The following is a 25,605-nucleotide window of genomic DNA, read 5'->3' as shown; positions in this document are numbered from 1 at the left end:
ACAAAAATCCCATTGCTTACCACAAAGCGATGTCAAAGTGACAAATGTTTGGAATTCCTCCAGCTGTATGTTGCCAAAAAGGGTTGTAATTGGAAAATCTCAAGACCATCTGTTTATATCTTTCTTTTTCCTGGTTTTCATGTGAGCAGCTGAGAAGTCTCTTTCTCTCCCATACAGGACATATAATTCTGCTGATTTTACACCCATGTATAGAACAGCTTTTCCATGCTTCCTACAAATACAGCATGACTCTTTTGACCACAAAGTCAATTGAAGTATAGCTTTCCATTAATTTGAATTTCCCAGTGTATGATTCTTGGAGAAACGTTTTACATACAGGGCTGTAGCTTTGCTTGTGGGTATGGTGTAAGAGGATATTCCAGCTACATTTCCAGACTCTTCAGGTGTAGCTGTTGTGTGCTTATAATATAAAATTAATGCCAAGGATATTGTTGTGTAGATGAGAATTATTTTTGCAGGCTTCAGTTTTACATAGCAAATTTTGTCCTGAATTTTGTATGGAAGTGTATTCATGGGAAATGGGGAATAATTCCCACGTTGCAATCAATTGTTGCTGGACAGTAGCAAATGAACCAATTCAAAACTCAGTGGCCAGCAATCAGGAATTTATTGCTTTCCTTTCTGTGCTGATAAACTGACAAATAGAGCTCATAATGTTATCTATCTGTTCCCTTCCTGTAAGCAGGAGGGGCACTGAAGATACCTCTATCAGTTACTGGGCTGTTCCAGTGTAATACTGTGATTTGTAAATCACAAATATAATGCAGAAAACAAGCACTTCTAGTTTCAGTTCTAGATCCTATATGTGATTTAAACAATTTAAACTGAACCAAACCAAAACACCCCACCCAGTTCTGTCCTCCTTCTCATCAGGCAGCAGTGTCCCACTTGAGGGACTCCCTCTGTGCTCCTGGCCTTTGATACATCTCCCACATCATGGGAAAACCTTCTGGATCTACAGAGAGCAGCTGCAGCTTCCTCTGGGTACAAAAGCATCCCATCCATGCTGCTCTAACCGTGTAAAGCAGTGGCTTCTGCAGAAGTCCTCCTAGAAAGCATCCCAGGAGAAAACAGGCTGCAGTCCCTCAGGCTATTTGTTATTCAGGAAAGAGCTCTGTTTTCCAGAGCCCTCATTTCCTTTCTCAAACCCCAGCACCACACTGTGGTTTCTCTGAGTTCCCTACTTCCCTGTGTGTATTTTCTGCCAGACTTTAAAATTGTAGCTGGGACTCCACTGGCTGGTGCATTTGCAGGAATGGAATTTGAATGACAAAAAGCCAAGCTACAAAACACTTCATGGTTTTTGATTAGCTAATTGTTAAATTAGGGGGAATATGCTTACAGTGCAAAATTAAAACAATGAAACAAGCTGTGTTTTCAATCTAATTGATTACCTTGTAACTTAATTTGTACTAAGAAGCTTGATAAATGAGATTAAATATTGCAGAGTACAACAGTGATTCCCAAGCATGGCAGCATTCTGGCAATTTGTATTGAATGCCTTCAAAGAACAACTGAATGGATTTTTTTTCTTGTTTCTTTTGGTTTTCAAAAGAAGGGTTTGCTTTGTTACACATTTACAAAATGGCTTTAATTACCCTTTTTTTGCGTTCCCCTCAGTTTTGGCTTGCTTTCCCCCCCACTTCTTTGTTGGAACCCTGCTTCCCTCCTTGCTTGCTTTCCTGACCAGCCTGTTTCCTCTTTCCTGCCCTGGCCACTTCTGTCACCTGAGCCCTCTCACTTGCATCCCGGCTTCCTGTGAGCCTTGTGCTTTTGTCCTGTGTCCCCTACCTTTCCTGCAGCAGACCCCAAGGCAGGGCACAGTCCAAGTCTTCAAGCACAGATCCCACTTGGCCTCTAACCTCAGGCTTTTGCTGAGTGATAGATATGTTGCTCTTACCCATGAAGCACATTTCAGAAGTTATTTGTTGGCTTTCTCCAGGCATTTGTTCCTGAGCTGTGTTTTGCTGATCTGACCACTCTGTCAGTATTTATTTACAAAACCTATGCACAATGGTTCATTTTTGTGCTCCATTTTATGACATGACTTGTGTGGGCACTGTCCTGTGGCCTTCAGCTCCCTCTTTCAGGTTGGGAACTCGGCAGAATTTTTCTGCCTGGAGCTATGGTTCTCCTCATTTTTATGCTGGACTCCTGTTTGATTGTTGCTAGCATTTAACATCAGGTAATGATTTTAAGGAAAATACGATGTATATATAACATTAAGGGGTCAATGTATCACTGTGTGATGACAGAATTTGTTCTGATTTTAACTAAATTATTTTTGTATGCCAAATGGTCTTTCTCTTTTAATGAGTGCTGCATATATAAGGCCTTTTACTACCCCCTATCCGTGGGGTGCTGTTTAAGGGTGTGTTAAATGAAGGCACCTTCTTTTTAAAATCAAGCCAAACAATTGCAAGTAATGTAAAGTGGCATCTCTGCAGCATCTAGGTGAGCATTAAATGAATCAGCAATGAGCCATCCACGCACAGCACCGAGGTTATTTAAATTTTGTGAGTAGTAAAAGCTCACCTTTTACTTAAGAAAATCTGAAACAAACTGTTACTATACCTCAGGTAACCTAATATAGCAAACCACTGATGGGTGCAATGAAAATATGAACCATTTGTACTCAAATACATTAATTTTCAAGAATAAAGTATGACTGACAATCTGCATTTAAAATGGTTTTGGAAATACATGCTGTGGTGACTTGGAACCTGATGGGTGAGTCTCGTGAGCTACTGTTCCTCTTCTCAACTGGTGCAAGGCAGGAGTGCAATTAACTGCTTTGAGTTAATATGTCATTTTAACATAGCTATGCAGAATTAAAGATGATGGGGAAAAATGGACATTGAATCTTTGCATCTGCTATTCCATTTGCTCTGCCCTGCATTGTACTCCTGTCTCAAGGGACTTGCAAATCAAGCACCTCATAGGACAGTGGTTCCTCAGGGCTTAAGAGGTGATTCTGGCAATTCACTACAGCTCTTCCTTGCAGAGGATGGCAGTTGTGTGTGCCGCCATTTAATAGCAACTCTTTTCATATAAACTGATAAAAAAGCTTGTCAGTGGCAAGGCCACTCCCTTTAAGGCATTTTACTATTTTTTGTCCACCCAATGAGCAGTTTCAAAGCTTTTCTATTCCACTTTATGGCAGAAATGGAAAAGGTGCATAAGTCTCCATCTAAGCCTTCATTTTCCTTACCATGGAGCAGTGTTTGTGGAGCAGATTCATACTGTGGATCCCCTCCCCTGTCAGCCCATCCATGATCAGGTGGAGCTCAGTTTCATTGTTCCTTTTCTTCTTTGGTCCGACATGTATTGGACCTGGAATCTCCGTGTAATCCCACACAAACTACATCTGAGCCCAAGGAGTTTGCCTGTGCAGGCTGTGTGTATTTAATGTGTGCGTGCTTTAGGGGAGTTTGGTGGAGGCTAATTAGTGAATGCAGAAACTCAGATAACTCCTTTGATGGACTTTCATAGGTAGAATGGGGATTGTCATGATTTGCAGACCTAAATAGCACCCTGCCTCGTGAGATATATATATGAGGAGATTTAGTTTCTGTCCTGTAAACAAGTGCATTTGTCTTCTTCCTTCTCTCTGTTACCATTATAAATGGATTGTTAATTACAATAGTGATTTTCATGGTAATGGCAATATTGGTTAAATCCATCTGAGAAAGAAGTTCTCTAGCAATATGTTCATATTTTGCAGTATAAATTTTGCCCGCTACACCCATGTCTGATTTGGGAAAACATAATTTCTTCATTTCTCCACGGAACTTTAAAAAGGGGGGCCAGGGAGAAGGTAAGGCAAGAAAAAGATATGTACACATGGTCGCATTGCAGCGTGGCCAGTCCCTGGTGTGAGGTGCTCTTTTGCCAGATTGTTTCTGACTGTGTAGCTTTGCTGCTGACTGCCTTACCTCTTTTGTTACAGAAAATTAAAAGATGGTACTTAACATGGGATGTTTCAAATGTCACCATTACATTCCCTCCAACCTCTGCAAACCTCTTCCTATGCTTGTTGGGTCTAATTTGATACTAAATGGTACTGACTTGACTGCATTTATGTTACAAAGGTCTTAGTTAGAGGTGCCTTACTTCATTTCCATATGTTGAACTGAGCACAGTCCTCCCTGGTCCCTCCTCTGAAATATCACTGCTATTCTGCAGTCCCTGGAGGTGAGGAGTATTCATCTGTGGATATGGGAGTTAGATACAGGCAGACACACTGAGATGAGCCTTTCCTCACTTTTCCATGGAGGCAGCTTGCCCCTAGGCTCCCTGCAGGACGGCACCCGAGCTGCGTCTGCTCCATCCCTAGAGACCTGGTGCTTGTAGCAATGCCTCCACTGTGAGGAATAACTGAAACACACCAGTAGTCCATGCTCATGGCCCTGCCAGCAAAAAACTGGCATTTTTGGTGTCAGGGAGTCCTTGGGCAGCATCCAGGCTGAGCAGCAGGAGGGCTGCATCTCCTCAGGACAAGGAGCCGGGGGACACAGGCAGCAGTGGTTAACTGAACAGCACACGTCTAAGGGCTGACAACAAGCAAAGGGCTGCTGGAGGGAGAACATCTTTTCTTGCTTCTTGGGCAGCACCTAGGCTGAGGTGTGAATAGAGCAGCAGCTGATGGCAGGGCCAGCAGAGGTACCCACACAGGATATCAGCAGCCACGGGGAGGTGGTGTGACCACTGGGGCTTTTATCCTCCTTAAAATCATTTCAAGTGATCACAGGGAGAGGAAGAGCAACTTAAAATGCAGTCACTGTGAGGAGAGGGAATGCTTATTGTAATACTAAAGCATTGTTTTGGGGAAATTCTATGTGGCACAGTAAAGAAAAGGCTTTAAAAGATTTGGCTGCTTAATCCTATTTATCTGCTGTTAGATCTTCACAAAACCTCCCAGAGAGATTCAGAGCAGCAACCGAATGCACAGACCTCACCCAGCGACTCAACAACTCCTCTTCCTCAAGTTAGAGTTTGGAAAAAAAGGGAACATGCAGCTCACTGTGTGTAATTGCTCCAGCTAATGAGCAGCAGTCCTTTTTTTTCCATAAACATCCAACAATCTCCACTTTTGTATGATTAAAACATTCAAATAGTTCTGATTACTAATCTGGAAAATGCTCTGTGCCATCTCCCAGATGATGTACAAATCTGGAATGAACTGCAAATGCTTTAATGATGGTATTATTTTGTAATTATTTTGTGGTTTTCGTTCTGCTTTCACCTTTGGTGAAATGTTTTCCCTTAAAGGACACTTAAAGCAATTCTTTCATCTCCCAGTAAATGTAGAAATGCAGGTGGAGATGGATCCAAACTCTGTCTAGAATTCAGAAAATAACCATATAAATTGGAGCAGAAAAACTATGATATGGGTAATATTTGATCTATAACTTAAATTTGCAATGTATTATTTGCATTCTGTTGTGTTAAATATAAATGTGGTCCTGGCTTGCAATAAATGGAAGGTCTCCAGAGCCAAGTGGCTAAAGTCACATTCATATCTGCTATCCTCTGTTCAACAGTGTGATTTTCTGTGGCATTTCTGTTTGTTGAGATTATTAAAATGTAGGGGTTTATTTTCTCCCTCTTAGTCATCTAACAAGACTTTGGCTGTTGCTTCTGGAAAAAAAAAAAAAAAGGTGACTTATTAAACTCAGGGGCTGTGCATTTTTGAGACTTCTGTGGAGGTGCAAAGACACTTATGTCAGTGATGTGTTCCTCTGAGAAGGTATCAGCATTTGCTGTGCAGACACCTATTGAGCTGTTTTGTTTTGTTAGCAGAGACTTGAGGCCACAAAAAAAAAGCCTGCTTTAAAAATAAATGTATTGTCATATGGGATACTGAGGTGATGAACCATAATCACATGCAGACCCAGATTTCTTTCTTTGTACTTGTTTTCTTGATGTTATTTGTGAGATATGATGGGACTTGAGCTTGACTTTTAAAACAATACTTCCTGTGGCTTTTTTCCCCATTATATCTGTGTGGTGAGCCAAAATTCAGTCTTTGGTTGACTCTGAAGGAACTGGTGAAGATAGTTATGTACACATTTGCAAAGTCCTTTTCTCTGGAAACAGAGGCCTTTTTTTGGTCACTTCCCTGCACTACTCTTGGGTCAGATTCCCCTCCCTACGCATCCCCAGTGTTTTGCCCAATGTGTCAGAACCCAAGTCCAGCTCTTTGCAAGTCTCCTCCCCAGGCATTCATCTGCCTGTGTCTCCTGCTGAAACTCCTTGTCCAAACACTTAGATCCCAAATTTTATTTGTATGTGCTTCTGTTTGAGGTGCACACAGAAATACATGGGTTTGGGATCTGGAGACTGCTGTCCTCACCAATACTACCTGTGTAGAGGGAGAAAAAATTCAACTGGATGTACATGAACAGGTGGTAAAAAAACAGGTTTTCTCTGCTACTTAGAAATCAGATGCAAAAAAAAGATAAGGTGAAAATAGCAACGTGACTAATCCCAGGAACATCAGTATTGTTTATGGCATAGGTTACAGTTGTTAAAATTGCAATGAGACGTTTGTCTCAAATAATTCCTGGAAGTACCACAGAAAGTGGAGAAAGGAGAAGTAGCAAAATTGTAGAAGTTGCTACTCAAATAATTGTATTTTGTTTTTTGCTAAAGACACTGTTCTTATCAAACCTCATCAAATGCAGCAGTGGTGTTGGGTAACTAAGTACAGTGACTTACCTAGTGATGGCATCAATGTTGTGGCATCACCTGCATTTCAGGTACCAGGAGCTCTCACTGGAAACCCTGGCAGGCAGGGAGCTGGGCACATTTGCCTCAGGATTTTTGTCCCTTGGGTGAGCACTGGTCTGTCACCTCCCAGATGAGGCAGACCTGCCCATGCGGAGGTCAGGCACCAGCTTGCACCCGCATTTACTGCAAGGTCCAAGCTTGGGCTTTCCCTTCTTTTGCTGCATCCCTTTGGATGTCCCTCAGCATCTGACCCAGGCTTTCCCTCCTGATTTTCTTCTGCTCACACGTCTTCTCTCTCTGGTTTCCCAGCCGCTGGGCCAGCCGCAGCACCACCACGCAGCGGAGGAAGGACCGCCTGCGGCAGCACTCGGAGCACATCGGGCTGGACAACGACATGAGGGAGGTGGGTGGCCTCATCTGAGGGCAGCACAAGCTGTAATCCAGGAGCTGGAGGTTTGGACAACAATGTGCCTATTAGCTGGGGCAGTTTTGTGGCTACTGTATGGTTTGGTTGGGTCTCTGTAGCCATTTGGATACTGCTCCGCTTGTCACAGATGCTGTACAACGTCAAAGCGCACAACATAAAACAAGTGCTTTTATTATTTTGGAACAAGACAGCCCCATTGTCATTAGGAAAATGGCTTATTTGCTGATTTAGACTCTGGCCTGTATTACTACACACAGATGGCACAGCCCTGGCAGTGCAGCTGCCAAACTCTGGCCAGGATGGAAGTCTCTGGAAAAGTCAAGTCCTTGAATAAATGTCCGCCCTGTAGAAGCAAAGGAGGCAGGATTCCCCCTTTTTTATTAAAGGAACATTTTTCCTGTCTCTTATGTAGATTTCTGACAAGAGTGTGCCTATTTGAAAGGTTAAGACTTTGGGGACTTTTTATGCCTAAAGCTTGGAAACTCCCATGCATCTTGTAAATGTCAGTCACATACATGCATTTCTTTCCCATCTTTTCAGTTCCTCATCCTTCATTAAATGTTTTCTGCCACATTTTTCCATTGATGTCCATATGCTTCTATTGTATGTCACTAGCAAAAATATAACACTCCTGCTGTTTTGTGGTAAAACTTGCTGAATAACGTTGGTCAATGTTGGAGTTTGCCCTCCAAAAGAACCTGAGTGGATGAGGGGGCTCTTCAACCATAACTTTGAACGATGTTTCATGGAAACACAGCAAAACAGCACTTGTACATGTTTGTTGCTATTTTTGCTAACAGGGCTTTGCAAGTATGTTTTAAACAGTGCCTCGTGCGTGTATATTGCAGCAGAGCCTTTTCAGTACTTTGTCATGTATTTACTTTCTTCTTTTTTTGGCTGTGGATCATATGCATGCTTCTTTTGCTTTGTCTCCTCTTTCTTTCTGGCTGTTCTGCCATTGGGGCATCTGCCTCCTCTTAGCCATCGGAGGAGCTTTTGCTTCGTCAGAACTCAATGGCCTTCTGGGAGTGGGATCAGGGACCACCCCCTCCTGCACGGCCTCCTAAAAAATCCTTCTCTGAATGCTGCCTGGTATGTTTTAGTTTTTCTTGTTGAAAGCTGCTTTTGAGATGTTGTTAGCATGAGGAACCTCTGTCTTTGCTGCATCTCAAACCTGCGCCTTTCTTGTAGAGTATGAGCATGTCCCTGTAGCACTTGGAAGTGTGGTTATAATTGGAAAAGTAGCTGGAAAGGAGCTTCCACACTGGCTCCCTGGAAAACACAGTGGCTCCAAGGCTGAAAGATAACAATTTTGTTTCACTTTGGGGTTTTTTTCCCCCATGTTGCTCACTAGACAATTCAGTTCAGGGTGTCAAATCCCAAAAGCATTTCTTTCTGGCTGCCTGGATCATTTCATCACAGTGTGCAAGAGGGTGGTGGTGCATGGATGCTGATGAACAAGCAAAGGGCAATCAGCTGATTCTCTCAGCCCACCCTTATTTTTCTCTGGAACCTTACAGTTTTGTTTTATTTTTAATTTTAATATAATAAGATATACAATGAATAAAGTAAGGTTACCTGTGTTTTGTACTCTTCAGACTATAACCACACTTTTTATCCCTTCACATTTAAAAAGAAATATTAGTTTTTCTAGTTATATATTCCCTGTATTACTTTTTCATTGGTTTTGCTGTTATTTTCTGCACTGAAGTGGAAGTCACTTGTGAGGTTGCTTGCTGAACAACACACTTTCATCATCTGTAGCTTTTTCTTTTATTCCTACCTATAGTTTTTGAACTATTTTAAATCCATACAGTACTGGTGAAACTGTAGTTATGTAACTGAGAATTTCAGTAGAACACAGCTTTTTCATGGCAGAACCCTACATTCTTGTCTGACCTGTTAGAGTGATGCTAAGTGTTCTTGTCCAAATTTCTGTGTTGAGAAAAAACCATTCTGTGGTTCTATGGAATAAATTTTCTGCCCAGACAGAAAGCTCCAAGGACGCAGCGGCCATAGTGACCTCTCAGTTTCCCAGAAAATCCAACCAGTAGCAACAAGAATTCCCTGGAGGGATGTGGTCTGCTCCTTCCAGGAAGCAGTGGTCATTGTCACATACCATCCCCCAGAGAGGCATCATTAACTGGACAAAAACCCGCTGTGGAAACAGAGCATTCCCACACTAGGCTATGAGCACTGGTTTTCAAGACTTTTATTTGGCAACATTCTCTTCTAATTCTATTATTTTAAGAAAAAAATGACAAATAATGCTTGAACAACGTTTTGATAGTTGTGGTCTCAGCCTTGCTCAGTATGTAGCTCTCACTGATGCTGGGGTCAGAGGTCACTTGCTGATTGGTTTGTGGATTTAGACTTACCAAAAAAAAAAAAAAAAAAAAAAAACAAACTGAACAAAAATACCCCCAAAAAACAGACCAAAGCAAAAAATACCCTACCCCTGAAGACAAGGCAGTGGAGCAGGAAAATTTGAAAGTCTTCAATTATAGCTTTTTTTTAATCCATATTTAACAATTACCATAGTAAGAACATTAATGATCCCAAGTGTCAATACTGTTTAAAATGAACTTCACTTGTAATCAAGAAGTTAATTGAGAATAAGATTGTCTCATTTTTCCTGTATAAACTATCTAGATGAAAAGTAATGAATGAATTTTTTCTCATTCATTAAGTGTATTTCTGCTTATAATTTATTTACAAGGGATTCTTTTTCTATTCATATATAGTGTGGTCACAAATTAGACAATTTTAATTTTTTTTTTAAAGTGAGAAATAACAGTGGAAAGAAGCTTTTCTTGGTGTTTTGACTTTATTGCTGAATGAAGGTATTACACACTATGCACTTGTTGTGCCTAACTTCATGCTAGTGACTAACAGCACAGTTCACTGGCTAATACTGTCCGATTCTGTACCACTCAGGAAAATATCTTGCTTTTTATGTTGTCAAAAGGGATCATTCTACTTCTCCAGCCTGACACCTAAACATCAGACAAATCAAGATTATGTTTCTAGATTAACACAAGCTCATTTGTTTTCACCGCCTTGCTTGCCTAGGATGAGGAGAGTCACTCTGACCTGTAATATCTAAAATTATTCTCTTTATTTTTAGAAATACATGCAGGAAGCAAGGAGTTTAGGTAAAAATTCAAGGCAGCCCAAACTGTCAGACCTGTCTCCAGCTGTGATTGCACAGACCAACTGGAAATTTGTGGAAGGGTTACTGAAGGAATGTCGCATGAAGGTAGGTCATCCCCTGGGTACTCTCCCCTGGATTGCTCAAATAGCACCTGCAGATGTTCTCCTGGTTTGCAGCTGGAATGGCATTGTTCTGTTGGAACATCTGGTTACTGCAGGGTGGATGTCCCTGTAGTGTTTTTGAACAGCTAGAAGAGAAAGGAACGTGTTTTCGCTCTTCTGTTTATGCAGTTGGAGTTGATGGAAGAAGTAGAAAGGACAGGAAGGATAATCAGCATGATCAGACATCTTCTGGAGGATTTCCTTTAATTGTTCATATCGACATGTAGCCTAAATAAAATGGCTTGGATGCCCTTGGTCAAAAGGGAAGAATTCAGCACATGTGGCTTGTGCATGTTGTTTATGCAGAGCAAATGAATTATAACACTTCCTAATATTAAAGAAGCTTTTGTAGCCATGGACATGCAGCTTTTTGTGTCTGTTGCAGTTGGTAGTATACTGCTTTACTTGAGTGTTAAACTTTATTGGCTGTAACGAGAACTAAAACAGAAGCTAAGTAAGACTGAGAATGTATTCTGTACTCTGCTTGGTAATAAATCAACAGCATAGAAATAGGACAATAGATAAATGATATAGAAATAGGACAGCTGGAACAGCCTCCCCAGGGAAGTGGTCACAGCACCAAGTCTGCCAGAGTTCAAGAAGTGTTTGGACAGTGCTCTCAGACACATGGTGTGACTCTCAGGGTTGTCCTGTGCAGACACAGGAGCTGGGTGAGGTCTTTCTGTGCCTCTTCCAACTCAGGGTATTCTGTGATTCAAAGTAATTAAGCAAACTTTTTTAATATATAATTTTTGTTAATTTACCATCTCTGCAAATAGATTTGAAGCTTCTCTCTATTAGCCATGATCTCTAGATTAGGCATGTGTAAGTAAATCCATCTGTAAATTCTATCCATTATTGGATAACATTCTTAGAAACTGTTGGGATTTTTTCTTTAATAGACTAAACGCATGTTGGTGGAGAAAATGGGCCATGAAGCAGTTGAGCTGGGACATGGAGAAGCCAACATAACAGGTCTGGAGGAAAATACACTGATTGCCAGTCTCTGTGATCTGCTAGAAAGAATCTGGAGCCATGGTCTGCAGGTCAAGCAGGTTGGTAAATACTGCATGTCATCTCTGCCTTTTAAGCTGTTACTCTGTCGTATAACTCCAAGATAAAGCAGGAGGTGTCTTTGGGATCCACATCCCTGGTTTATATTTTGCTAAGGTTTGAGGAGTTTTGAGTGTTTGGGGTTTTGGGGTGTTGGAGTTTGTTTTTGTGTTTTTCCCTCCAGAAATTGTGGTGATGTTGTCAAGTATGTGTTTGGTTTACTCTCTTTGAACCTTCACACAGGAAACCAAGGGGGAGGACAAGGAAGAAAGGTGGATGGTGTGACTGCTGGATCAGTGGGATGGTCCTCTCTCCCTGGGGTTTCATGGCACAAAAGAGAAGGATTAGTTTTCATTACTGAACATTTTACCCATTCAAATACCATTTCATTATTCTGCTGTGTTTATTGGCCATTATTATTGGTTGGGTTTTTTGCCTGGTTTATTTAAAGTAACATACTTTATTCCATTTATAGGGGAAATCTGCACTGTGGTCCCATTTGCTTCAGTACCAGGAGAGAGAAGAGAAGCAAGAGCACAGTGCAGAGTCCCCAGGTGAGTACTTGGGAGGTGACTCCATGAGAAGTCTATCACAGCAAATGAACTCAGCCATGGGAGAAACATTGCAACCACATGAAACCTGTGCAGGATTTTCGGTGTATTTGCTTACTAATACCACATTTATATCTTGAGACTTCTTATAATCATTGTGGGGATGTCTTTATGTCTGGACAAAATGGATTGAAATCATTGGAGGCAAAAGAACATAGTTTCCATCTTTGTCTAGAAAATCACTTGATGTATGTGCACTACCTTCATTCCCTTTTAATGAGCATTGAGGGAGGTATGAGAAGCAGTGTCTCCACAAGAGAGAATTTCTGAAGAAGCTGGAAGTGTGGAGCTGGGAATAAGACAGCTGACATTTTTCTCTCATTGAGCATAATCTGTCTCTCAAATCCCAATATGAATAACTCCATGTTATTCATGTTATACTGGTGGGTGGTACAGTTCAGAAATTGTGTAATTAATCTCTGTCCGTCAGTCTAGGTGCTCAATTTATGCTTTGGCTTGGCCCCTTACAATCACTTAATTACTTCTGTGTTTTAAGAGAGGTTTTCTGATAATCTTGAGATGTCCCTGTCCTGTGGCTGGGGTACTGTTGTAAAAAGTCTCTGAACTTCAGTGGGTCATTTTGCAAGGACTCTCCAATTCAGATCCTGCAGATGGGAACTTGTATGATCAGTCTTCAAAGAGGCATTTATGGAGAAACTAGTCTCTCCCATGAAAGGACTTTCTAATAAGCTTCAATGAGTAATGCACTAAACAATCTGGCTGGCAGGCACAAATTCCTGAGAGCAAAATGTGTCACCACAAAGTGGTTTGATCAGAGCAGAGCACAGAAATGCATGCCATTCTTTGCATGGAATATGTTACTGTAGCTTAATTTTATTTCAGTTGTTCTCAGTTGTGAGCTTTCCATAGAAATAAACTCTTATTAATTCTTACTAGTAAAACTCAATGCTGTACAGATTTAAGTGAAGGTATTTCACATACAAAAAAAAAGGAAGCTAGACCTCCCAAGTTCAATGCTGGGTTAAGATATATGCAGAATTTTCATTTTGTCTACTTCTACATTTCCAAGATAGAGTTAATGACAATGCACAGAAACAGTGCAGTTACCAGGCACTTAAGATTGTTTTCAGCTGTATGTAGAACAAATGTATTGCAGGCTATTATTGTAGTGTGGTATTAACTATGTGTATTTTTTCCACTCTAGTTGGTGGTGGAACAGAAAGACGAAAGTCTGATACAGGAATTACTCTGCCTACATTGAGGGTTTCCCTGATACAAGATATGAGGTATGCAATTTGGTTCCTAAAGCATTAATTGTGGGTTGAATTGTGTAGCATAAGGCAAAAATCCTCACTGGCTTTGGGTCTATAAAGGCTAAGGAGAATTAAACCTTCTCTTCAGCCCACATTCAAATCTACAATGTGTTGCCTTTCTGTTTTGAAAAACTTTTTTGTGTGTTCACTTGATCTATTTTAGTGAGCAGAGAATGAAAACCACACATATGTTACTGCAACTTCTGTTTTCCCAGGGGAATTCTTCTAGTAATAAAGCCAGCTTCTACAAATAACAGCAGCTATGTTAAATTCCTCGGTATTTTCAATTTGTTTTTAGTTCATTTTTTAGTTACTGACTCAGCAAGTACAGTTGATGGGCAAAGCGAAGGGACATTAAAACCTGCTTGCAATGCCTGAGCAGTATTCTTTCTTTTCAACTAGCATTTAATGGCAGGTAGCAATAAATGTACAAGTTTAGAAGTTTAATCAGGCCTAGAATTTGGATGAGTTTAAAGCTGGGATGTGAAGTTAAGGCAGGTTCTTTCCAGTGGACCACAGCCTGGCTCTGGAGACCTTTTCAAGCAGTATTTGTTTGGAACTGGAAGGATTAGAGAGTCAGAAGAGGTGGAGGCTGATGTGACAGCAGCAGGCAGAAGTTCTTCCAGGCATCTCCTCGATTAAGCCACTGCCAGGTCAGGCCACTGTTTTGACACTTGTCTTGCCAGGACTAAGGATTGCAGTGGGATAAACAGGCTATGAAAACAGAGAAGGAGTAATGCAATAATGCTCATCTGTGAAGAGCTGAGAGCAATTGCTGACAATTTAATGTGTAAGACAACATGAGTACTGTTTTTTATGTTCGTCTTACACCTAAAGATACAGCAAAAGAACCTTAGGGTAAAAATAAGATTTATTATAGTTAGCTCACAAAACCCTGATTACAGTGGTGTGATTTTTACTACATGTGTTGATAGATTAGTCAGATTTTTCTCAGAAAAAAAAAATCACTGTACTCTCCACCTGCAGTGTGCAACTTTTTAGTTTGATGCTTTGTAGTTTGAGTCTTTTGTTCTGATTTCAAAGAGCATGACATGCCACGTACAGCTAAAACAACATGTAAAAGAGGGAGAGAGAATACATACAGTGTAATTAGGGGTGTAGTGCCAAGAGGTCATTTTGAACATGTGTCTGCCGTTTTAGCATCTGTCTCATGGGATGTGGCAGCTCTCTCCTTAATTCAGTCCTGGGAGACTGACAGGCATGTAGAGGGTCAGTCTGAGGCAAGGATGAAGGAGGATCTGGAGCGGAAACTCCTATGCTGGGAGGGGTTTGCTGACAGAGGAGGCTGTGCGTGCTCACTGCTGCATGCATGGGTTCTGCCTTCCATGGGCTTTCACTGGAATAATGAAAGCCAGCATGGATTTGAGCTCTCCTGTTTGAATCACAAAAGTCTTCTTCAGAGAAAAAGTACAGAAGCAGAACATTACCTTTTGTAATATCTTGGGTGTTCGTGATTGTCCACGAATATGTCTGGTCATAGAAAATGCTGGGCAGATGGTGAGTTGAATTTGTCATCTGTAATCTCGAGGCATACTTTCTCCTGCATGGAAGGAATGCTGCCTAATATTCGTTTGCACACACAGACCCAGGCTGAAGTTGAAGTTGTTAAATTGTGCAGGGCTTGTGGTGCTGACTGAACTAATGGCTGGAGGATTAAGCACTGCCTTAAGCAGGGCTTGTTTCTGATGGCTCATGCAAGGTTGTGTAAACAACTTAAAAGCAGGGCTGAGTCACAGTCATGCTCTGAATGTGCCATGTGCTACAGGTACTGTGGTGTGTCCTCTGCCCCGCCCCCAAAAGCCAGGCATCACAGATGTGGTCAGCAAGATGCTCAGGGTGTTTATTTTGGTTTTGTGCATGGAATCTCAATGGCACGAGCCAGCCCGGGGGCACTCTCTCTGGCCTTTCACTTGGCATGGATCTGCCTCATCTCTCCAGCCCCTCTTCCAGCTACGGCCTGCTTACAGCATGGCCTCACCCTTCAGGCATTGTTGAGTATCCAACCCAACCAGTCAACATCAAGGCCTTCCCAAAACCTTTGGTCCAGCCGGATTCAAGTTTCTGATCCTTCCCCTTTGGGCAAGCTGTACCTTGCTATCAACATTTGCTCTCATGCCTGTGTCTGACCTCCCTCCTGCGGGGAACTGGCCACTGCGCCTACAGCAGTCATGTTTAACCTGCTGTGTTCAAAAAGAACGCTGAATAAAGACCTGCTGCCTACCTGGATAAGCTGTAAGCCCCTCCCTGACTGTGCTGGCATGGGAGTGTGCACAGCATCCCTGGGGCATGGTGGTGCTGAGCAGCTGTAACTTCTGCTGTCGGCACAGCTGTTTGCAGAGGGCTTGTCTCACCATACCCCAGGCTTACATTTGACAGGGCAAATAGATTTTTCTTTATTGCTAATGGGATTAAAAGCAAGTCCAAACCGGGGCAGTTGCATTGAAATAGCTGTTCAGTGCTCTGACAAGAAGAATTTGCTGTGCAGTGGTGAGCATACGGTGCTTACACTTAGGTCACCGATAAAAATAGAGCTGTTCTGACTCTCACAACTGACAGTGAAATAAATTTGGGTTCCTGCATGCTCTGCTCTGTTGCACTCTGCTTTTGCTGACACCAAGACTGATTACTGAATCTTTTTAATATCTCTGGCAAGCTGCATGCTTGCAGATATTTATTTTTCCCAAATGCACAATTAATGCTAATCTAGTCTGAACCAGACACAGGTAATGAAGAGGCACAGAGCGTGCGTGGAATAAGGTTGAGTCCATCTGTATTTGAATCTTCTCACAGTGAAATAATATATTCTGCTCAGTGTTTCATATTAGACGTAATTCAAGCTGAGCACTCAGGGAGAAGGGGAGGGAGATGATAGTCTGTGCTTTGATCTACCCATTTCAAAAGGCTTGAAATGTCTGAGGAGAGTGTCTCAACATTATGTAGTTGAGTGTAGCTTGCATCCTGTTTCTCAAGGACCATGGGTCACATGTCCAGCTCTCTGTTGGAAGGTCTAATGCTGGCTGCCATGCTCTGAGCCAGGAAGGCTTTTCCTGTGCCAGGAGCAAGGCTTGCACAGAGCAGTGCTGCTGGGCTGTGTATCCTCTTCATTTGTGCAGAGATGACTCGTATTTCTGGACAGCTCCAAGTTGTTCTTTGCAAATTTGCCCAAAAGGTTCTGGGCCTGCTCTGTTAGAGGCTCTATAAACAAGAGAGTAGTTTTCTCAAATAATTCAGGGACTAAATATAACACAAAGCACACACTGGGGTGTAACAGATGGGGGAAAGCATGAGACAGTGAGACTATAGTAGTCAATGTAAAAAGCATCAGTCACAGCATGACTTTGTTGGATTTCCTTTGGAGTAAATATTGCCACATCCCCCAACACTCAGCAATGCTGAGGAGGAGGGCTGTCAAGGAAGTTGCAGGAGTTGGACAGTAAATTGCAACTGGGATTAGTTCAGACTCAAGTGATGGTACTTGGAGTTTGCCATGGAGATTTGGAGGTCTGAATTTTCTGTACAGTTAACATGCATGAAAATTAAGAAATTGCAGCCTTTTCTCCCCCCTGCTGAAAACTGTTACTCAATTTTCCTTGTTTTGTATTTAACAAAGCGTGAGTTTTTGGAAGCAACTTTATCCTGCCACAGCAGTTCTTTTCATCTTCTTAAACTCCCTGTGCTCTAAAACTAGAGTTTCTGGCATTCTCCAAACTGAAATGTGGGAAGTTTAAAAAGAAAAGAAAAAAGGCAAAACCATAGAAGAAAACTCCTATGGAATAGTTCTGTTTTCCTGCAGATGAAACATATGGAGAGCTGTTCAAATTATCACTTACAGGAAGGTCTTTTATATCCCTAAAAATGTGATCCTCCTTGCAGCTTCCTGTTGCTGTTTTTGCCTTGGCAGTCCTCCTTTTCTCAGATGTGCCATTGCTGCTGCCCTCAAGGGGTTTGTTAGCACCTTCAGAGCCACTGTGGTTTGGAGAAACTCAGGATATGTGTTTGTCCTCTGCCCTCCCAGACACACTGTTCAAGTCAGCAGCTTGAGGGGGCAGCTGAGATATAAGTGGGTCTCACAAGGTGCCTGCTTTTTTTAAGTGTTACCAATGTCCATAAGAAATCTACCTCGGGCAATGCAGGGATAAAGAGGTTTACCCCTCCTCACCTTGGCCAGACAACAACAGAGCAGCTCCTGTGGGCTGCCATGCCCAGGAAAACCTGTCACCTGTCCTTGTGCCAGCCTGGGGCTGCCAGGGATCCCATTGCCACAGTGCAGGATTCTGGGGGAGCCCTGCTGGGGATCTCTCCAGAAATTGTGTCAGAAGACATTTTCCAGTTCACCTGCTGCATCGTCACACTGGATGTTGCCATTTGAAGCATGCAGAATTTTTATGATTCATCTATTTATTCTTCACACATTTCAGGCATGTTCAGAACATGAGCGAGATAAAGACTGATGTGGGGCGAGCTCGAGCCTGGATAAGACTTTCTCTGGAGAAGAAACTTTTGTCTCAGCATCTGAAGCAGCTGCTTTCCAACCAGGCACTTGCAAAGTAAGCCAGCTCTTTCTTTAAACCTTCTCTTTCACGTTGTGAAAGCGATGTCTCAAGCTGCTGCTGCTTGCGGTACAGCCAGGCACCCTCTTTGGGTACTGTGGTTTCCAGCTAGAAGTGATTGAAGGGCAAGGAAGAGTTGGGAGACGCAGCACTGCCCACCCAGCAGGGCAAGAGTCTGCTAATCTGCATGGAAAACACATCACAGGTTTCAGAAAGGAGGCATTAGTTCTTGGTCAGATCTCTGCACTCACCCAAGCCACATAGCAGCCCTACAGATCCTTGAACTGACAGAGTGGTGGGAGGACCCCAGCTGCTGCTTGGTGCATTCTGCTGAATTTTCTGTCACAGTAGGGAGCAGAAGGAACATGAAGTTATTAGATGAGACCATTCCACAGTGGGAAGGTATGGGGAAGAAATTAGGTTGCAGTATGTTGGTTCAGATCAGCTGCTGCTGTGAGTAGGGTTAGTTTTAACCTGTGCTTTGCAGCAAACCCCAAACTGAAATGAACTCGGTAGCCTTGCTGTGGGAGTGAGGAGCCAAGAGTGCTCTGTAAAACACGTGCAGCACATTTACATGCCCTCTGTGGGTTTCTAGCAGCTTCTGTTATTGAGGAGTTATACCTCCCATTAAGAGCCACTCTTCATCTGGTATTTTAAGATTCAAACACCTGTTAAGATACATGGTGCTTTTTCAACAGCAACAAAAATGCCATGTGCTTGTTTCTCCCAGGAAACTTTACAAGCGTTACGCTTTCCTGCGCTGTGAAGAAGAACGGGAACAGTTTCTGTATCACCTGCTCTCACTTAATGCTGTGGATTACTTCTGCTTCACAAGCGTCTTCACTACAATCAGTGAGTTGGAGAATCAATTTTTTTCCCCTGACTGAAAATTAGTTGCTGTCATGATTTGTAAGAGATGATGTTGCTGGTGCCTGAGTAGCTGAGCCCTTATCTGGAAGCCTTGGTTGTTGCTGTGGGGCTCCTGGGTTCTGGGTGTTGCTCTGGGAAACCAGCTGGAGTGCCAAGGTTGTGTGGGAGTGCTCTGGATAAGAGCACTGCACAAAGGAGAGTAATCAGCAGAGAGTGCTGCTCTCTGTATAGTTTCTTTCAGCCTCTCTCCCAGACAAGTCCTCTACCTCCTAATGCTTTTTTCTGGCATTCATTAAGTGTGCATACTAGCAGTCTGCTCTCCTCAGACTGACAAGGAGATGGAAGATTGGAGGATGAAATACTTTGTGCTCCTCTGTGTATTTTAAATCTTTTTATCTCTTCTTAAATACCATAAAAATTCCCTTTCTCACTCTTGCTTGTAAGGAGGAGAGCAGAGATTGGATTGATATCTGGAAATTAATCTTTGTCTCTCTAGTACTGGAGAATGCAGAAAAAACAAGATCCCATTAGATGGCCTAATTATTTGGATTCACCTGGGCAGCTGTTATTTTTTATTTTCCTGCCTGTTCAGAGTGAAGTGAAGCAAGTTTTATATGGCTGTCAAAACAGGAACTCATTCTACTTTTTCTCCTCTTAAAGCAATAAATCCCCTCAGAGCTAGTGCAGCACAAAGAGATTTATTCATCCTTGATTACCTTATTTCTGTGGGGCATCCAGCTTAACAGCTTTCTCCTGTAGGACAAGTGCTTTGGATTTGAGGGTATTTTTTTGAGTGCAGTTGATTGGCTCGCACACAGAAGAGGCTGGCTTAGCTTTTCCAGTCAAAAAGGCAGCTTGTGAAACAGAAGGGGAAAGTGAGTCTTGCAGTGCTAGAGGTGCAGTGTCAGAGTCAAATCCAAATTGGGGTGGGTGGCAGTCCTTGTCTTAAGCATGTATGAGTGGTACAGATTTAGAAGAAGAGGAGTAAGAGAATAAGAATAAAGAGGGGGATGTCCACAGAGACACGCCAGACCTGAGAGCCTGGCTGTGGTGTTAGCAGCCCTGCAGTACTTGAAGGGGGCCTGTACAAATATGGGAACAGGCATTTTGTCATTTACCTGTTGCAGCAGGACAAGGAGTGATGGTTTTAAACCAAAAGGGGGTCAATTTAGGTTAGTTATAAGGAAGAAGTTTTTTACATTTTGGGTAGTGAGACCCTGTCACAGGCTGCCCAGAGAAGCTGTGGATGCCCCATCCCTGGGCGTGCTCAAGGCCAGGTTGGACAGGGCTGTGAGCAGTCTGGTCTGCTTGAAGATGGCTCTGCTCACTGCCGGGGGTTGGACTAGATGGCTTCTAAAGGTCCCTTGCAAACCAGAGTGTTGAATGACTGTGACACTTCTTTCCACCGTGACCGGTCCCATCCTCCCGCAGGCGGGGCTGGGCCGTGCCATCCCGGCCCCGCTGTCCCGGCCCCCGCTGTCCCGGCCCCCGCTGTCCCGTGCCCCGCTGTCCCGGCCGGGCCCCGCTGTCCCGGCCGGGCCCCGCTGTCCCGGCCGGGCCCCGCTGTCCCGGCCGGGCCCCGCTGTCCCGGCCGGCCCCCGCTGTCCCGGCCCCCGCTGTCCCGGCCCCCGCTGTCCCGGCCCCGCTGTCCCGGCCGGGCCCCGCTGTCCCGTGCCCCGCTGTCCCGGCCCCCGCTGTCCCGGCCGGGCCCCGCTGTCCCGTGCCCCGCCATCCCGGCCCCCGCTGTCCCGGCCCCCGCTGTCCCGGCCCCCGCTGTCCCGGCCCCCGCTGTCCCGGCCCCGCTGTCCCGGCCGGGCCCCGCTGTCCCGTGCCCCGCTGTCCCGGCCCCCGCTGTCCCGGCCGTGCCCCGCTGTCCCGGCCGTGCCCCGCTGTCCCGTGCCCCGCTGTCCCGTGCCCCGCTGTCCCGGCCCCGCTGTCCCGGCCCCCGCTGTCCCGTGCCCCGCTGTCCCGGCCGTGCCCCGCTGTCCCGTGCCCCGCTGTCCCGGGCCCCGCTGTCCCGGCCGTGCCGCGGGGCTGCAGCTCCACCGTGCGGCACCGCTGCCCCGCCGGGGTCTCCTGCTTCGCTTCCGAGATACGAATGATGCCTTGCCTTCCAAAGAACGGCGTGGATTGCCCCAGAAATTGCGTTTGCTGTACGGGGGGGGGGAAAAAAAAAATAGATCAAGGCTAACATACTTCCCCCTCTGCCTGTTCTCAGTGATCCCTTACAGGTCAGTGATAATTCCCATCAAAAAACTAAGCAATGCAATAACCACGTCAAACCCGTGGATATGTGTGTCAGGAGAACTGGGAGATAGTGGTGTCATGCAGATTCCTAAAAACCACCTAGAAATGACATTTGAGGTGAGTACATGCTCTTCACTTTTTTCTTTCAATTTGAAACATGCTTCCAAAATATTAATTTGTTAAGGGGTTTTTAAGGGGGTTTTCAGGTTCGGCCCTGATTTTCAACGTCACTGTAGGTTCAAAGATGCACAGGAAAATAGCCTGCCCCTCTTGCGTGAGATGAAGGTTTCTTGTTAGCACACACCACTTTTAACCACAGCCCTTGTCCCTGTCTAGCCCAGAATTCCCTACCTTGCCTATTTCCGTGTCTCACTCCCTTCTACACCTCCTTGCTTAATTTTCTCTTTCTGTGCTCATTTCCAACTCCTCATCTCCCTTCAAACTCTTCTTTTTCCTTCTTTCACTCTGTCATTCCACTAACCACCCCCCAGGTCCGTTTTGACTTCTGGCCAGTCCCAGATTTCTTCTCAGCCTTTTGTCTGGCACTGCTCTTCAGCATCCCAGCCTCAGGTGCTATTTGTGGCACACTGGGAGCTGCCATCCCCACTGGGCTCTCTCCCCTAGACTTGCTGGGGTTTTCTCTTTGCTTTCCCCTCTGCTTTCCCACCCAGCCATTACAGGTTGGCTCGGTGCCATGCCAAAGCAGCTGGTAGTGGGAATTGCAGGGAAAGCCCCATCAAGCTCCTCTAGCTCCGGGCTGTACCATATCCATTAAGGAGTGATTTTGTAGGAAAATCTGCTACTGAAATTGAGGTTGCATCCACTGAGCATATGCACTGATCTTCAACAACAATAGCAAAAAAAGCCTCTTGCCAAATATAGGTCGATTTTTACAAAGAGAGGATATTTTTGAGATAAATGCCCACGTCTCATTCAGATATTACTATTTTGTAGGAAAGACCTTCAGGCTTCTAACAGGCAAAATGATATATTTAGATATTTCTAAGGACCATATTGATGCTGTTCTGGATTATTCCTTTGGATGAAACTTTCCTAAAATATCAGCTTAGGTAGCCACCCACTTACAGATAACGTCAGCCCAAGCTGCTTGTTTGGCAGCATCAGAAGCAGTGAAAACCAAGGTCTTTCAAGGGAAGTGTTTAGGTGACATTAACAGATGTTGTTGCCAGCCCCACCTACATATTACACTGGAATTCACAGTGCCTTGTTTTCCTTCTTCTGTGTCTTTGTGATGCTGAGTCTCATGTAAGTGATTTTTGTTTGGCCCAACAATAAGCAAATCAATCTTTGAAAATAATAAAGGATCTAGGGACTGCTGCATAGTGTGGAGTGAGACAGCTGAAGGTCAGTGTGCACCAAATGGATTTTGGAAAAGCTCTTTGTATTTGTAAGCTGAAGATCTATTTCTTCTGCAAAAGCACATCTTTTTATCACCTTACTCAGAAATGTGTCATTAATACTTCTCAGAAATATTCAGAGTGAGTGCTCCTAACAAAGAATGTAATCTCTCCACAAGCTCTTAACAGTTTTATTTATTTTCTCCTGTCTTAAAATAATTACGCTGCTTTTGAAAATGCTCTGCATGTTTGGTCAAAAATACTTGTTCTATAAATCAAAGAAAACTAGAAAACTGAATAAAAGCCTGTATTTGAGACCATATGCGTGCATGTGGTGGGGGTGTGTGTTGTCTGTTCTTTTTTTAATGAAGCAAAAACTGTTACTCATTTCAGTGCCAGAACTTGGGGAAGCTGACGACCGTTCAGATTGGTCATGACAACTCAGGGCTACTGGCCAAGTGGCTGGTTGATTGTGTCATGGTCAGGAATGAAATAACAGGACACACGTACAAGTAAGCAACAAGTTGGAATTTTCCCTGTCTGAAATTCTTGTTGAATTTAGAGAAAGCAAGAAGACTCTGACTTAGCTCTGGTTGGGGCTCATTTGGGACTCTGATAGGGTTGGGTTGGTCACCCCCACCCATGGTTCTCTCATTAGTTGAAGTCAGATAATCTGATAAATATTAAATGGTATTTGAGTGCAGGGTTTTCTTTGCATCTTTCTGAGACTGTATGGATACTTTTGAAGTGATTCGTATGTTTGTGTCTAATAAATCTCTTGATTTAAAGTAGTGTGGTAAAATTGTGCACAAATTAACTCTTTAAACCCCAAGAGCTGAAATGATACTCTTGGGGAAATACTAAGAAAATAAAAGGTTTTTGATGATTTCTTAATCTTACATTGAGCACGTGTCAAAATGGTCTCCTAATTAGTTGTTGGTTTTATAAAACATGGCTAAGCAAACTCAGTTTTTTTAAAAATGTGAACTTTGAAAAGAGAGGTGAGCTCCAGATCTGAGAGTTGGCCACAGTATATAGAGGAAAGTAGGAGGACATGGAATAAAATTATTAGGGCTATGGACATGTGCATGGATTTCATTAGGGCTGTATGGGATCCAAAGGTACAGCAGTAAATTTTGAGGTGAAGTGTGAGTATGAGAAGATGAGGAGATTCCACAGCCTCAGCTGGGTGGAAATTCAGTGGGGATTTGGTTGTTAATCATCACAACACTCTTAAAGGCTGCATTATCAGTTGTGGTTGCAAGTGCAAAATAATTCGGCAGAAAACAGGATGTGTGGATCATAAAATATGTGTGTGAGCCAAGCTTTGCATATTTCCCTGTTTCTAAGGATGATCAGTTGTGGTGCAGGAGCTGCTCCTGCAGAGCTCTGCTTTGTGGGAATTCTCTGTGAGCAAATTATTCCCTGTTAGCAGTGATTATTGGGTGCCAGCTGTCCCCCAGCTTTGAGATCAGGCTGCAGCTGTGTGTGGGGCTGACCTGTGCTTGTCCTGGGTGCGCTGCAGGTTCCCCTGTGGGCGGTGGCTGGGAAAAGGCGTCGATGATGGCAGTCTGGAGCGAATCCTCATTGGAGAGCTGGTGTCCTCCACGTCTGATGAGGAGCTGGGAAAGCAGTGCCGCACCCCGCCCCAGCAGAAATCTCCCACTGTGACTCGGCGGCTGAGCATCACTTCCCTCACAGGGAGGAACACCAGTAAGTCCTTGCCTTCCTCCCCAGGGTCAGAGAGAAGGGGTCAGCTGCCAACTGCTGGGAAAAAAAATCTTCTGTGAACAGGAGGGTTCATCCTGAAGCAAGGCTTGGTGCAGAGCAGCAGCTGCAAGCTGATGAGCTTTTTCTGCATTCCCTGGTTGGTGTTTGCTCTGTGACGCACACGTTGCCTGTTTCAATGTCCCCTTTTGACTGTTGAGAGATAATAATCTCTTTCCTTGGAACATGAAGATATGAGATGAGGGAGGAGGAGGAGGCAGCAGAATTTGCAGTAGCTGATGGTGCTCAGCCTCCCGGCTCACTTTGCAGTCTGTGGGAAGACAGGCGTTTCTGAGGGCAGCTCAGAGCTTGATGTGGCTGCTGTGAGCTGCCTTCTGGCAGAGCTTATCTCTTCAGGGACCCTGGGGCACATCAACCTCACATCCCTAAAATTAGCTCTTATGAAGAACTGTGCTTGACTGCAACAGGACACGGGACTGTGAGGGTCACACGAGACATTCTCTGTTAAAGCACAGAGATGGGACAGTCTAGATCCTGTTCATACATCTGTCCAGCTCCTGTAAAATTAGAGGACATGAATGCTGAAATGTCAAGCAAGGAAAGATTAACCTTCAGCTAGCCTGCTCTCCATCATTTTACAGAGCCTAATGCAGGGCAGATCCAAGAGGGAATTGGGGAAGCCGTGAACAATATTGTGAAACACTTCCACAAGCCAGAGAAAGAGGTAATTCCTACTTTTCATTACTTACCTGCAAATTTTTATAAACAGAAATAGCACTGAAGTACTAGTAGATATACTACCTTTAGATCTGAAGATTATGGCATCCAAAAAAGGCGAGTTGTACTTCCCTACTCTCCCTTTTCCACAGAGAGGGAGCCTTACCATTCTGTTGTGTGGAGAAAACGGTCTGGTTGCCGCACTGGAGCAGGTCTTCCACCATGGATTCAAATCAGCTCGCATTTTTCATAAGAATGTCTTCATCTGGGATTTCATAGGTAAGCTGGTATATGATTTGGAGGAGAAGGTTTAGGGCAGAATGACTCCTCACGTGAGAATCCTCACTCCTTGGATTCTCATCAGCTAGGGTGCCATTTTCTTATCAAGCCCCTGTTCCAGGTTACTTAAAGTCAACGAGAAACCTGGTGAGAGATGAGAAATTCTCTATAAAAGAAGAGTATTAGTCTGTGCAGAAATTTAGATGTTCGTAGTTCAAACAGCTGCTTTTCTGAGAGAAAGAAGGTAGGCTGGAGTTTGGGGTAGAGGAGCACTCAGTGTTAGGGAAGAGCTGGGAAAGGGCAGGGAGTGGAAGGTTTGGATTCCCAGTTGATGAGAACTCTCCTGATCATTGCACTGGTCTTCTGGTGATCCTTACCTGTAGGCCTATATAGGGGTAATTT

At 43.9% G+C, this 25,605-nt stretch overlaps 1 protein-coding gene across 2 annotated transcripts in view; it reads left to right on the top strand.

Moving 5' to 3' along the window:
• DENND5B (DENN domain containing 5B) overlaps positions 1-25,605 on the top strand; it is a 104,437-nt gene that overhangs the window by 73,561 nt on the left and 5,271 nt on the right. For both annotated transcript variants that reach the window (XM_033057705.2, XM_033057706.2), the window contains exons 8-19: positions 7,063-7,156; positions 10,308-10,439; positions 11,398-11,550; positions 12,024-12,102; positions 13,325-13,406; positions 17,873-18,001; positions 18,735-18,856; positions 21,093-21,238; positions 22,873-22,991; positions 24,005-24,192; positions 24,849-24,931; positions 25,077-25,203. In XM_033057705.2, the coding sequence (XP_032913596.1) occupies positions 7,063-7,156; positions 10,308-10,439; positions 11,398-11,550; positions 12,024-12,102; positions 13,325-13,406; positions 17,873-18,001; positions 18,735-18,856; positions 21,093-21,238; positions 22,873-22,991; positions 24,005-24,192; positions 24,849-24,931; positions 25,077-25,203 (1,454 nt within the window). The remainder of the gene's footprint in view (positions 1-7,062; positions 7,157-10,307; positions 10,440-11,397; positions 11,551-12,023; positions 12,103-13,324; positions 13,407-17,872; positions 18,002-18,734; positions 18,857-21,092; positions 21,239-22,872; positions 22,992-24,004; positions 24,193-24,848; positions 24,932-25,076; positions 25,204-25,605) is intronic.

Source organism: Catharus ustulatus, chromosome 4, assembly GCF_009819885.2.
Source record: "Catharus ustulatus isolate bCatUst1 chromosome 4, bCatUst1.pri.v2, whole genome shotgun sequence".
Classification (NCBI taxonomy): Eukaryota; Metazoa; Chordata; class Aves; order Passeriformes; family Turdidae; genus Catharus; species Catharus ustulatus.
The sequence above is the reverse complement of the archived record's forward strand: the minus strand, read 5'-3'. Positions and strand labels throughout refer to the sequence as shown.